Genomic DNA, 14259 nt, shown 5'->3' with positions numbered 1-14259 from the left:
CTGGTTAGAGTGCCGGGTAATGAAGGTTATGGAATGCTGATATACCACTAATTACTGATTATTATGCACAGTTATAATTGCTGCTTCTCATTATTTCTAATCAGCTTTGTTCCAATAACCTCTGGGTGCACGCTCTCTCCGGGTTATTTTATCTCGGTATGGCAGAGACAAGGCTTTCAGCTACAGCACATGTAGGCAATAGGGTTACCAATTACGTCATTAATAAGGGACTGTATGGAGCTGTGCTGGATCAGGTGTATTTTATATGTGTCCATTATTAAATGATAATACACAAAAGCCATGACACCCCCTAATTACCATGTTCATTTTCCAAAATTTGTCAGGTTATGAAAGTTTGAGCATATTTCTGTGTTTTTTTTTCAGTTATTACAGTTTTTCTAATGAAGGTGAATTGCCCTTTAAGCAGTGAGTCTAACTTCTCCCAGTGGACCTGTTATCTTATATTGTTACAATTACTTATTTCCTTATCTTGAAATTGTTAAAAAGTATCTTAGGGCTCTTACACATGAGCGTTCTGACCTGCGCTCCCCTGCGTTCCGTTTTTCGGCATTCAGCCGCAGGGGAGCGCAGGAATAGACGCATGTCATTATTTCAAATGGGGCTGTACGCGTGTAGGCGCCGAACGCAGGTCGAGACGCAACATGCTGCATTTTTCCTGCGTTCGGCGCCTACACGCGCCTTAGTGAGTACAGCTCCATTTGAAATAATGACATGCGTCTATTCCTGCGCTCCCCTGCGGCTGAACGCCGAAAAACGGAACGCAGGGGAACGCGGGTCAGAACGCTCATGTGTAAGAGCCCTAAGATACTTTTTAACAATTTCAAGATAAGGAAATAAGTAATTGTAACAATATAAGATAACAGGTCCACTGGGAGAAGTTAATAAGCAGCTCTGGCTGTTCTGGGCTCTCTGCCAATTAAGTGAGAAACTTTGTTTCTTTTTCTCGCTGTTCAGTGCAGAGAAAAACGGGACTTTCCAGTACAAATGAGGGACTGCAGGTTGAGCTGTGAAAAGAGGGACTGTCCCTGTAAAAACAGGACAGTTGGGAGGTATGCAGTATGACCTGTATAAAAGCACTTTTGGGCTTGTGCTTTTATATGGTTGTGGAACAATGGTGACTTATAATATCTTTATATTTTACAACAGGGGGTACTTTTCTTCACTATATTTTTGCTTAACCCAGGGCCTATTGCCCATTGGTCTTTGTTTTGTTGTTCAATCCTGACCAGTTTGTTGCTCCTTATCCTGCTAATTCTATGGCACTGATGAAGTTTTGCACACACCATTTGGTAGGACTTCAAATGCAAGGAGGAGAAGCATTTACACATGATTTGAATCACTGATCATTTCTATAGAGCAGGGATCCCCAACCTTTTGAACCCGTGAGCAACATTCAGAAGTATGAGGAGTTGGGGAGCAACACAAGCATGAAAAATGTTCCTGGGGTGCCAAATAAGGCCTGTGATTGGCCATTTAGTAGCCCCTGTGTGGATTTTCAACCTACTTTGAGGCTCTGTTTGGCAGTGCACCTGGTTTTTATCAACCAAAACTTGCCTCCAAGCCTGGAATTCAAAAATAATCACCTACTTTGAGGCCACTGGGAGCAACATTCAAGGGGTTGGAGAGCAACATGTTGCTCACAAGCTACTGGTTGGGGATCACTGCTATAGAGTATACAGATGCCATTAGACCAGTCAGATCTTGTTTTACATTGCCTAAAGGATCCTGGGATTTGTAGTTTTTGTAGGCTCACTCAATAATGCCAGATGTTCTTGCTTATAACAGGTGCTCTCTCCAGAAGGAGTGTCAAGGTTCTGAGGATTCTGCGTTCTGGATGAGTCCCAGCGTGGGTCAAGCACACATGTGCCCAGCAATGAGCAGCATTCCCAATAAAACTGATATTTCCTCCAACACCCAGGTTAGACTTGTGTCCTTCTGGTACTTTAGAGAACTAGTATACTTACTTGCTATATTATTGCTCAAAGCAATTGTAAAGGCATCTCATGTATACTGTCCCATGCTGATTTTGTGTTAGCATGAGACGAATAAAAAAGGGATTGTGGCTATATTGCAAAAAGTTATTCCAAATGTCTGTCCGTGTGCTCTCAAAAACAGCCGTCAGCCGGCTTGAGTGCATTAAATGCTCTGTGAAGACATCCAGATGCTTCTGTTCTGGCCCATGTGGTAAGAAAGACGGGATGGGCAACGCCTGAACCTGAACCCCTTTCCAATGTAGTTTTGCTATCCCTGAGAGAAATGTCTTTTGCTCATTGTAAAGCATTTTATGTTTAATTTCTAGAGAATCATACTCCAGATCACTGGAAATCTCCCAATGCTTCGGCAGATGAATGTGTCGTGTGACTACGGGAATAATATCATCACGCCTGCTGTTATCTTCTCTGTTAATGACCAGCAATGGGGTCACTGCCCCTTCCTTCCCAGGGACAAATTCCCATCATTCCCACCAAACCAAGGTAGAGTTTTGACAGCGTCTGATTTGTTTTCATATGTCCCTCACTCAAGCTTTATTATAGCTATGTTTTACTATGTATTTATTGCTCATAATTCCACAAGCTTTTAATATTTGTTGTTATCTTATATAACATGAGTAAATATGTCTTTTATAAGCACACTTACCGTGAGAGCTTACAATCACTCCTTCTCCCCAGTACAGTAAAAAACTGGAATGGTTAGCCACTGCCCATGTTGGGCACTGCCCATATTGGAAAATGTCATGCGATTGAATAAGATTGCAGTTGGTCTTTCTTAACTGAAAATCCTAGATGAATATCAGAGGTTATAGGCCCAGAAGAAGTAGCAATGGCCACACATGCCCAACTGTCATGCAGTCTTTTTGTCAGACAAGTGATGTCTGGTCATCTGCCTCTGTAGCTTGATATGTTTATACATCTCTAGAGCTAATAATGCTATAAGTCTGGCTTGCCTGATATAGGAGATCTGATGAAGACTTTAACACCTCCTGCTTTTATTTGTGTGCAGATTATGTGACGGTCAGTATGGCTCTGTCAGTTGGAGGGAACAGCATCATTCAGCACAAGTTCATCGTCTATGACTGCAACAGGACGCAAAACATGCATCCTAAGAATGCGTGAGTTAGCACTTTCCATTCCTTACTCTGCCTCTCATTTATAAGCCCTGGGCAATTCAGCACCTGGGTAGTAACCCATGTCAACCAATCAAGTGTTTGCTTTCATGGTCCAACCTGCAGCTGCCTATAAGAAGCCAGTCACTGATTGGTTGCTGTGGGTTACTGTCCAGCTGCACATTTGCCCAATGTTTATAAATGATCCCTACTGTGCCTTGCAAGTACCTTAAAGTGCAATACAGGTATGGGACCTGTTATCTAGAATGTTTGGGACCTGGGGTTTTCCAGATTATGTATCTTCCATAATTTGGATCTTCATACTTTAAGGCTAAGGCCACACTAGGCGATAGCGCCGCGATTTGACTCGCGGCGACTTTTCGCCGCGACTTTTAAGCCGCAATCGCTGGGGAAACTTTTGCGCTGGCGTCTATGGGGAATCGCGTAAAATCGCCAGCGTAAAAACACACGCGGCGATCTTTTTTCTATTGTCGCTCGAAATCGCCCAGCGAGGCAATTTCGAGCGACAGTAGAGAAAAGATCGCCGCGTGTGTTTTTACGCTGGCGATTTTACGCGATTCCCCATAGACGCCAGCGCAAAAGTTTCCCCAGCGATTGCGGCGAAAAGTCGCCGCGAGTCAAATCGCGGCGCTATCGCCTAGTGTGGCCTTAGCCTAAGTCTACTATAAAATCATTTAAACATTAAAGAAACCCAATAGCCTGGTTCTCATTCCAATAAGGATTAATTATATCTTAGTTTGGATCAAGTACACGCTACTGTTTTATTATTGCAGAGAAAAATAAAATCGTTTTTTTTAAAAAAAAATTGGATTATTTGATAATAATAGAGTCTATGGGAGATGCCCTCTCTGTAATTCAGAGCTTTTTGGATAACAGGATTTTGGATGACAGATCCTTTGGAGTTGTTCTATAAAATGTAGCAGTGGTGAGAATGCACGCATTAAAAAAAAAATATATCATTTTTTTATTATTATTTTTTTTTTTGCAGGTGCAACAGTATATATATATATATATATATATATATATATATATATATATATATATATATATATATATATATATAATTTTTTTTTACTATTATTTTTTTTTTTTGCAGGTGCAACAGTTGTGTGAAGTCTCGTTGGCCTTGCAGGTGGTGTGTGAGCCAACACCGGTGTGTTTCCAATGCATCAGAATGTGACACCATTGCACAGGTAAGAGAGATATAAACATCTCTGTACATGTGCTAGGGTTGTCTCTGTGACAAGGAGTTTTATGTGATTGGGTTTGGATCAAAAATTGGCCTGATATTTTAAATCCATTGTACACGTTGCAGCTTCAATTGCTCCACCAGAGCACATTGCACGTACCACCATATTTACAGAAGGGGGAGGGTCACACTGCTATGTGTGCCATGGACCATGATCCCCTCCAAGAGCTGTTGTATTGGGGTACAAATGGGGCAATAACATGAGCTCTTACATTGTGTGGACCCACAGAACAGCAGCTGTATGTAGTAAGAGTGGGGAATAGTATATATAGTAAAGCAAGACCAGTATCCAGTAGATCTTCAGCAATTGAGCTATAGCATGGATTATGGTCACCCAGAAATTTGCCTAAGAGCCCCATTGACTCCTTTCCATTAGACCCATCTTTGATTAAAATTCTGCCAGCATTGAAATGAGCCTATGTGGAGGGATGACTCCTTTCCTCTTCAAAAATTTCCAAATAGAGAACGGGTAAAAACCCAAGCCGCCCCCACATTAACAAGTAAATGAAGCATCCCAGTCGCATTTTATCAGATACTTTGAAAGTATAAAACTAGATTCTTAGATAAAATGTCTCTGTCTCTTAGTTGTTTTTGTTTCCCCCTTTTTTTGTTCCCCTTCTCTTTTCTTTTTCTTCCCCTTTTCCCCCTTAAAACTACCCTTCCCCCCACTCTACCCTCCCTTCATACCTAATATAATATGGTGTTTGCTGTTATTTAAAGATTAAAAATTCAATTCTGCAAGCATATTGTGCATGCCATAATAATTATCATATTTAGATATATTTGTATGTAAAAAGCTGTAGAACACTAACATCATCCTATTTTTGAAGTAAAGAGGGTTAGGAAGATCCTTTTCATGGCACTGCATCCCTGGTATGTGTACAGTATATTTGAATATTTGTGGAAAATTGTCAATATCTGTGTGTGTGGTGCCTTCCTCTATTTTGGTTCTATTACAGCCAATTCACATGAGGAAGGAAGAAGTGCAATTTTCAGCTGCCGTGCCTAATGCAGTGGGTAATAGGATAATGTGTTTTAGGTCCATCTCTTCTAATTAGGGAATGCGATTGCCTGCTAAAATGAGATTCAGTTTCAGGCCAGAAACAGGGATTGTTAAATGGGATAATGGGAATAGCTTTTCTGTGCAGGTAGGAGTCTCATTAGAGTCCATAGCTGGCTTTGGACATAGACCCTTTGCGTGAGGACATAACAAGGTATTCTGAATGTACCATCATGTGCATCAGTCTTTTTAATAGGGGGAGAGGTGACACCTCTAGAAAAGCAAGGGCCTCTTCTTATCAGTATTTACTCACAAGAGTTTTATGACTTATTTAGAAGATAATCCTATTTTTGAAAATGGTTATGAGTCAGGCAGATGGACTGCATATATTTTAAAATGATTGATTCTTAAAATTGGGAGTGCTGGTCTGAGAATAATTGGAGTATACATAATTACCGTGCACCCCTCCCTTTGCTGAAATCTGTTTGCTTTGGAGTGCAGGTACTCATTTGGAAGTGTATATATATATATATATATATATATATATATAGATTAAAAATGTAAATGTTGAATGTATTTTTATTTCCCTCTTACTTTTAGCCCTAGCTGTCTCCATGGCTATATAGCAGCTAATTTATATATTACTATATAACTGTAGCAGTGTTTCTGAAGCAAACACGTCGGTTTTAACAGTGCAGACCAATAGTAAATTATATTTTAATTACTTTAAAACAATTTAATTTTTGGTGTTACTGTTTTTTCAAGTTGTTGGCATACTCATTACCGTCTGTAGCCATGGTATATTTTTGTGACAGTCCCCCTAACTCCCCTCACCAGTACCTATATCAGGAGTCACAGGTGCAGCCATGCAGAAGGGAGGGATCCTTCAAAGAACCCCACCATTTGGTGTACAAATTGAAAGGCAAATCTTAAAAACATTAATAGGGTACAGAGGTTAAAAAAGCTCCAACTACAAGTTATCATATTGCTAGTATCTTCTTATCTTTTATGTATCATTAAAGGGGTTGCTCACCTTTGAGTTAAATTTTAGTATAATGTAAAGATTCTGAGTCAATTTGCCATTCCTTTTCATTTTTTATTATTTGCAGTTTTTGCAATATTTAGCTTTTTATTCAGCAGCTCTCCAGTTTGCAGTTTCTGCAATCTGGTTGCTAGGGTCCAAATTATCCTAGTAACCAAGCATTGCTTTGAATAAGAGACTGGAATATGAAAAGGAGAGGCCTGAATAGAAAGATGAGTGATTAAAAAGTAGCAATAACAATACATTTGTAGTCTTTCAAAGCATTTGTTTTTAAAGATGGGGTCAGTGACCCCCATATGAAAGCTGGAAAGAGTCAGTGGAAGAAGGCAAATCATTTTCAAAACTATAAAAAAGAAATAATGAAGACCAATTGAAAAGTTGCTTAGAATTGGATATTCTATAACATGCTAAAGGTGAACTTGAAGGTGAACTACCCTTTTATGTGTGAATTTGAAGTAATACATATAAGCATACCCCAGCTGGAATAATGGCTGCAACAGTTTTAATTCTAAATCTTTCCCTTGGGGGCAAATTTACCTAGGGTCGAATATCGAGGGTTAATTAACCCTCGATATTTGACTGCCGAATTTAAATCCTTCAACTTCGAATATCGAAGTCGAAGGATTTAGCGCAATTCGTTCGATCGAACAATTCAAAGGATTTTAATCTATAGGTCGAAGGATTATCCTTCGATCAGAAAATTGTTAGGAAGCCTATGGGGACCTTCCCCATAGGCTAACATTGGCCTCGGTAGGTTTTAGGTGGGGAACTAGGGGGTCGAAGTATTATTTAAAGAGACAGTACTTCGTCTATCGAATGGTCGAATAGTCGAACGATTTTTAGATCGAATCGTTCGAATCGAAGTCGAAGGTCGAAGTAGCCCATTCGATGGTCGAAGTAGCCAAAAAAAACATTCGAAATTCGAAGTTTTTTTCCTCTATTCCTTCACTCGAACTAAGTAAATGGGCCACATATTTCACATCTCGACGACTGATGTTTGCCATAATTAGACACAAAGCTCAAGGAACATTTTTATGTATTGCCACTGGGATCTTCAGAGGGTTCTAAAGGGGAACAGCCAGCAGCCCTGCAAACTAGACATTCCGGCTTTACTAGAAACTACAAGAATACTGAGTTTTGACATTAATAAATGAACTTGAGGCAATAATATGTGCCTAATTTAGCAGCAGAGACACATTCATATAAGATCCTCAGATTGGATGGATGGGGCCCACTTTTTCGTGCCAGACCTGGAGCCTGCTCTTTGTTCCTCCCACTAGTTCCTGCTCATGGTGCTTGTGTTGTATTAGAAATCAAAGGTCTGATAACATCAACATTGGAGCTGGGCTCTGACTGGAATTCCCAAGACTCTAGAGCAGAGAACATTAGTAAGTAGCATTGACCCTGGGCTTTGAATTGTTAACGTTATCAGTTATTGAGTTCATTCATTCTGAAGAAAATTGTAAACTTCTTCTGGTATGAGCCTTCAGAAGTTGAAAAACAGAGAGAAGTTTTCAGTAGGTTAGGACCTACTGAAAACTTCTCTCTGTTTTTCAACTTCTGAAGGCTCATACCAGAAGAAGTTTACAATTTTCTTCAGAATGAATGAACTCAATAACTGATAACGTTAACAATTCAGTTCTGTGGAAGCTAGTTATTATTATTTAGATAGCTATGCCATATTCCTCAGCACTTTACAGATATTATTCATCATCTGTCCCTGCCCTACTGAAGATTATAGTCTAATTTTCCCTTTCACACTGACACAACACACACATATACTGTTTTCAGTGGTAACCAATAAATCTGACTGTAGGTATTTGGAGTGTGAGAAGAATCTAGAAGAAAAGCCACCAGATACGGGGAGAACATACAATCATTAAAAAGTGTTTATTTGGGTAGAACAATTTTGCAGAGGATTAAGGTTTTGTCATATTAGAGTTTGCAAGAGTTTTGGGCACCACTGAGGTGCTTATACCATGATAAAATTATTTGTGAAGATAATTAAATACAGGGTTTCATCTGTCCTAATGTTTGCTGGGCATTGCACCACAGTGACGGGCTCTTTTACTCATTTGCATATAATCTGAATCTCCCTTTGTGTTACAGAACAGCACAGATAGCTGTCCCATGATAAGAGCCACACGCCTGACTCCAACACCCACTGGAGTCACCAAGGATTTCACACTATCACTGCTCAACACAAATGTTATAGAGGTACTTTCTTATCCTTTAACTGGGACCTGTAGTTTATCATCAGCTGTGAGACAGATACATAGGCAAATAGGCAATCCCTAATTTAGGGAAACTATGGAAAGACCTTCTTTTACAGAAAGGGTCATGGGATTCAGTTCCAAAGGGGAACCTGGGATAATCACAAGCATGAAGAGAGGTTAAGCATTTCTGAGCGTTTCTGGGGTAGCAATGGGCAGACTAGCCAGTAAATCTTTGTCTGCAATTAGATTGTAAGTTTCATGTATACTCACTCAGAGAAATGCTAACAGATGTTTGCTGTGCCTTGCACTCCAGAGCCCGAAACTGGAATGTGACTTTGGAACAGAACACACTTTCCCAGCCAAATGGCTGAATTCCTCCACCATCGTGTGCAGCAATATACTGGTAAGTGCTCTGAGTGCACAATATTCCTTTCTGTCACAAATACATGTCTGTCTGTTTCCATAACCCATAATCAGCTGGTAAATATGGTATAGTGTTACAAGGAGTTTTCAGAATATCCTTCAAACGAGGATGCTGTCCAGGTGTGAGCTAAGTCTGTTGGTTGGGTGTGGGTACCCTCCTTGTCTCCCCTCAACTCCTGGCCTGTTATGTAGTTTATTTTACTTATACTATATAAAAACCTAGTTCTCCCTGACTGCCTTTGACTATTGGGGATTGCTGGGACTTACAGTGAGACTTACAGTGAGACTTCAACAGAGGGGTCTCAGGTTAGACATACAGTAACTGCCCACCTCTCTTTCTGCCTACAGTTGATTCTCCTTCTCCATTTGCACAGTGCCTAGGGAAGTTGCACCTATGTTTAACCACCCCCCCCCAAAGATAGTAATACCCTTTAGTTCACTAGGCCTAGGTTTAGTGTCAACCTTTCCACTGAGTTAATTTTTGAGCCAGCTACTGCTAATTAGCCACCTATTTGGGCCAACACTATCTAACCCCTTTATTTTATAATGTTTTCATTGCTGTTGCTTACTAATCAGTAATGAAGACTCAGTTAGACCAGACAGGGTCTAAATCTGATAATGCAGCAAGGAAAGCCCATAGAAGGTAATGTTATAAATGCTACTAAATTTGCCCAGGTCTAGTAACCCATAGCAACTAATCAGTCAGTAGAATTTACTGATTAGTCCTGGTAAAAATTATGTGACATTACTGCAGTAGTTCTTAGACCTTTTTTATTATCTGACAGTTGCACACATCTGAAAGAAGTCAGAGCTTCCCAATCAACCTGCAGCTTGGTGACCATAAGGGACTGTATCTTGATAATCCTTCCATGCTGTCTGGTGAGTAATAGGCATCTATTTTTTTATATGAACATAATGTTTAATTGTTTGCTCTGCATGTTTTATGTACATACAAAAGCCAGTACTGTGTATAGAAGTGCAAACATAGTATACTCTGTGCAATAAATGTTGGGTATATGCAGTATAATCATCTTGGATGTAAACCTGCAGCCCTACAATTGTTGTTGAAATCCCAGTGTCCCCCAACAGGTTTGGACAGTGAGGGCCTTAGTTTCCTGCATTGCCACATTGACCTCCTCTGTCTCATGGACAAAGGTGCATGCACAAAACAGAACAGAAAACCACATTGTTTACTGGTCCTCTGATTGGTTTTCCTTATGTAACTGTAGTCTGTGCTGTTTTGATTGGTAGGCCCTGTAAACATGTATAATCAAATTGTGACTAGACTAGAAATGTAGTTTGCAGGTGGCAAAAGATTATTACATATATTTTATAACAGGTTTAATTAAAAATACTTCCCCTTTAACTGTTTAAAGCCACAAACTTAAATAAGATTGAAAGGCTCTTTGGACAATCATACCACTAATATATAAAAGTCGCAAACTGGGATCACCTGACTATATCTGGAAAAGATGGGAGCTACAACATGGAGCTGGCCACTGCTCCTGTATAAGCTATAACAAAAAAGGGAAAGTTATGCTTATATTTATATATATATATATCTAGCAGTGGTCGGTGAAACGCACAAGGAAAATTTCAAAAACGCCTGGGTCCATAATAAACAACAAGTATATCCCAAATGAAAAAGTAATGCAAAAAGGTTTATTTAATGTATATATATATATATATATATATATATATATATATATATATACATATATATATATATATATATTATATATATATATTCTACAGATGCAGCTTGAGAGTACAGTGAGAACGGCATAAAGTAAATAATACCCACAGTGTACGGGCTGTATTGCTTTCTTCTTATCCTCCATAAAGGGGAACCTGACTATAACTCTAATGGGTGTGGGTGTGAATGTCGCCCTCCCACAGCCAGGCATTATTTATACACAGGGACAGTGCAGACTGATTACTGACTCCTTGGAGTGACCCCCGACCCCCCAATAATAAAACATCCTCACAGGCCTAGCACTGAAATCTTTCTGTGTGGGGGAGGAGAGGGGATCCTGTTATCTTGTGGGAAGGGAGTTATAAGGAGCAGGAATTTGGGGCTGGTAATTACATCTCTTTGCTGGGCATTATACAGAACGTGCATCTGTGTGTTCATTATATACAGGGATTATATATATATGTGTATCGCAGTGCATTACACAGATCATATTTGTGCATCTCAGTGCATTACATAAAATAGTAAAAAATCACAACCAATATGACAATAAATTCTTAGATAACCGTCACTCAATGCACAGGGATAAAAAAAAAAAAGAATTTTAGTGTAGTAAATCCAATTCAATAATACTGTATGTGTCTGCACTAGTGATAACTCAAATATGGTATCCCAATTGTGTATCCCAACTTATACTGTGTGTTATCATATCATATATACATCATCAACCATGTCTGTATATCTCAATACATTATGTACACAGATCGAAGTTGTCTCACCAAACGAGTTAGAGGTGGGTGATATTGGGCAGAACGATCAGGTCACAACCCCGGGAAAGAAGGTGGTTAGATGGAGGAAAGCATCAACCAACTAATGCGGTCCTCAATCTGACACAATCAACATCTGGATGTCGGCAGCTTTTAACGGCCCAGATATCATCTTTACATACTATTCAGCAGAGTGAAATGGGCAAGCACATTGGCACTCAGTGGTCCGGCCAAATGCTTTGGGAAAACCTTAGAAAGCTTTGTTTGACCGTTAAAATTTGTGGGCTTTAATGCTGCATCTTACTTCTTCAATATAACTCCAGCCAGGCTTTCTTGCAACCCCTGCTGTGTTTACGTACAGCCACTGGTGTAACTATCCCAGGCATCCAGCACCTGTTCTGTAAAGTAACACTTCCTTGTGTTGCTCTTAAGTCTGTCATCCTCCAATATCAGAGCTTGCCCTATGTCCTTGTTTTCTTTTGCCTCCAAGTATTTTTTACTCTTGGAACTTTATTGCATGCCCACATATACTTGAGATTTCCATCTCCTTTCCCTCATATGTCTGTGAACATCTTAGCTCTTAAAAGGCCAGTAAAAAAAATTAAAATGGTGAATATTTAACCATTAATGCTGCTAGATAAGCTCCAACAGTGGCAAGCAATTAGAATATAGGTTTATAAAATGCAATGGGATTTGTTCGTAAGGGCTGGGACACACTGGGCGATTTGGGGAGATTTAGTCGCCTGGCGACTAATCGCCGCGACTTTCCACGACCAATCTTCCCCGAATGCCTCCCCTTGCTCTGCGCCTGGCTAAAATGAAAAATCGCCTGCGCTAATCACACGCGGTGATTCGTTTTCCAAAGTCGCCCGAAGTTTCCTCGTGAGGCAACTTCGGGCGACTTCGGAAAACGAATCGCCGCGTGTGATTAGCGCAGGCGATTTTTCATTTTAGCCAGGCGCAGAGCGAGGGGAGGCATTCAGGGAGAAAAGTCGCGCCGATTAGTCGCCAGGCGACTAAATCTCCCCAAATCGCCCAGTGTGTCCCAGCCCTAAGTGTGTTAAAAACAAGGGTCAGTTGTTATTCATAGCCCTTTAAACTCTTGAGTAGTAAATATTGCGTGTGCTTCAACCACCTTATTTAACCTTGTAGGTTGGGTGAAAACCAGTCCGGAAACCCTTGCCAGGGGTTTGCATATACATACAGGAAAAAAAGACCACTGCAACACCTCTTTGTTGCAAAAAGAGCAAAAGAGAAATCGCATTTCCTGAAAAGTCTGGATCCGGTTTGATTCTGCAGTCTCTTAGTCCATTGTTGCTTCATCTTTTTGGAAATGTGTTAGTCCACTTTTTGCAACAAAAAGGTGCTGCAGCTGTATTTATTTCCATTTAAACTCCTGAATATTATACTATAGGACTCTTGCTACCAAGATTGAGTTTATTTTACTTGCAGATGCTGGACAGACAGATTTTCACTTTCTGGTGCTATTGGCTGTTTGCAGTTATCCAGATTCTGTAAATGAAATATTACTTCTCTGTTTTGTTTTATTTATACATGGAACTGGTAGGTTCTATATTGCTTTCCTCTGCTAAATTGTTCTCTCTAGACTAGAGCCCTTTCAGTCATTAAAATGGTTTTTACTGGAAAATGCCCCAGTAAGGGCAAATAATATGGCTGATTCAATTTTGTGTGCGTCTGTGAGCAAAATGACAGTTGAGGGTACTGTTTGTAGTAAATTAACCATAGGAGAACTGTGGCTGGAACATCGATTATAGAAATTATTGTCTGTATATTTATATAGGTATCTGTTTAGATGTTTTTCTTGGCGTTTGCGATTAGGGCACGTTTAGATCTTTCCCTGGGAGACAAGCTGCTTATAATTTGCTTTGATTTGTTTGTTTTTAAATTGAACACAGTGCTGTTTTGATTCAATGCCAGGGTATGTTTCCTCCCACACTCCAAATACATACAGACAGGTTGATTGGCTCCTGATAAAATTGGCCATAGAGTGTGTGCGAATGTCATAGAGACATTAGATTGTAAACTCCACTGGGACAGAGACAGATGTGAATGATTTATAATCTCTACAGAGAGGTGCAGAAGTGTGTCTGTGCTATATAAATACCAGGAAATAAATACACAAATGTAAAGAGAGGTTCTCTAGGAAATCTATATGCATCCTATATAAAAACAAGGTTTTGTTACCAAGTAATGGTTCCAATGTATAGTTGGAGAGAGCTCCAGATGTTCAGCAGATGTTACGTTTCTGTAACATGAACAATTCAACCGAATGCCTTGGGCCAAATACAACCAACAAACTGGGTCAATTTGGCCCTTCATTTTAATTTAATTAAGTGATAAAAACTTGCCTTACAGTGTTAGTTTTTTTTTGTTTTGATGCTTTTATTGTGGGGAGTGTTTACTAGAAAAAAGTTTATGTGGCTAGTAGCTGTTCCATGGTGTTCTTTCTTGTTTTACATATCTGCAACCTGCTTGCTTTTCAAAATGTTATCCCTCTATTAACTGCCACGTATTGCTCTTGGTTAGCTGGCAGATATAGGAGTTGTGGTTAGGGATTATGGTGATATGGTGCCTACAGTAGCAGTGGGATAATAGTCTCTGGGAAGGGAGTGTGACTGTGGAATAGCAGTTATAGTAGGAAGAGATGGTACCTATAGTAGCAGTTGGATAATAGTCTCTGGGAAGGGAGTGGGGCTGTGGGAT

At 39.8% G+C, this 14259-nt stretch overlaps 1 protein-coding gene across 1 annotated transcript in view; it reads left to right on the top strand.

The window, feature by feature from the left end:
* The window catches only part of plxnd1.S (plexin D1 S homeolog), a 96296-nt gene that overhangs the window by 40695 nt on the left and 41342 nt on the right, over positions 1 to 14259 (top strand). The window contains exons 5-11 of the mRNA XM_018261363.2: positions 1807 to 1939; positions 2321 to 2495; positions 3022 to 3130; positions 4242 to 4338; positions 8546 to 8653; positions 8966 to 9055; positions 9861 to 9954. Of these exons, the coding sequence (XP_018116852.1) occupies positions 1807 to 1939; positions 2321 to 2495; positions 3022 to 3130; positions 4242 to 4338; positions 8546 to 8653; positions 8966 to 9055; positions 9861 to 9954 (806 nt within the window). The remainder of the gene's footprint in view (positions 1 to 1806; positions 1940 to 2320; positions 2496 to 3021; positions 3131 to 4241; positions 4339 to 8545; positions 8654 to 8965; positions 9056 to 9860; positions 9955 to 14259) is intronic.

This window comes from Xenopus laevis, chromosome 4S (assembly GCF_017654675.1).
Source record: "Xenopus laevis strain J_2021 chromosome 4S, Xenopus_laevis_v10.1, whole genome shotgun sequence".
Lineage (NCBI taxonomy): Eukaryota > Metazoa > Chordata > Amphibia > Anura > Pipidae > Xenopus > Xenopus laevis.
Note: the sequence above shows the minus strand (reverse complement) of the source record. Positions and strands in the feature narration are given on the sequence as shown.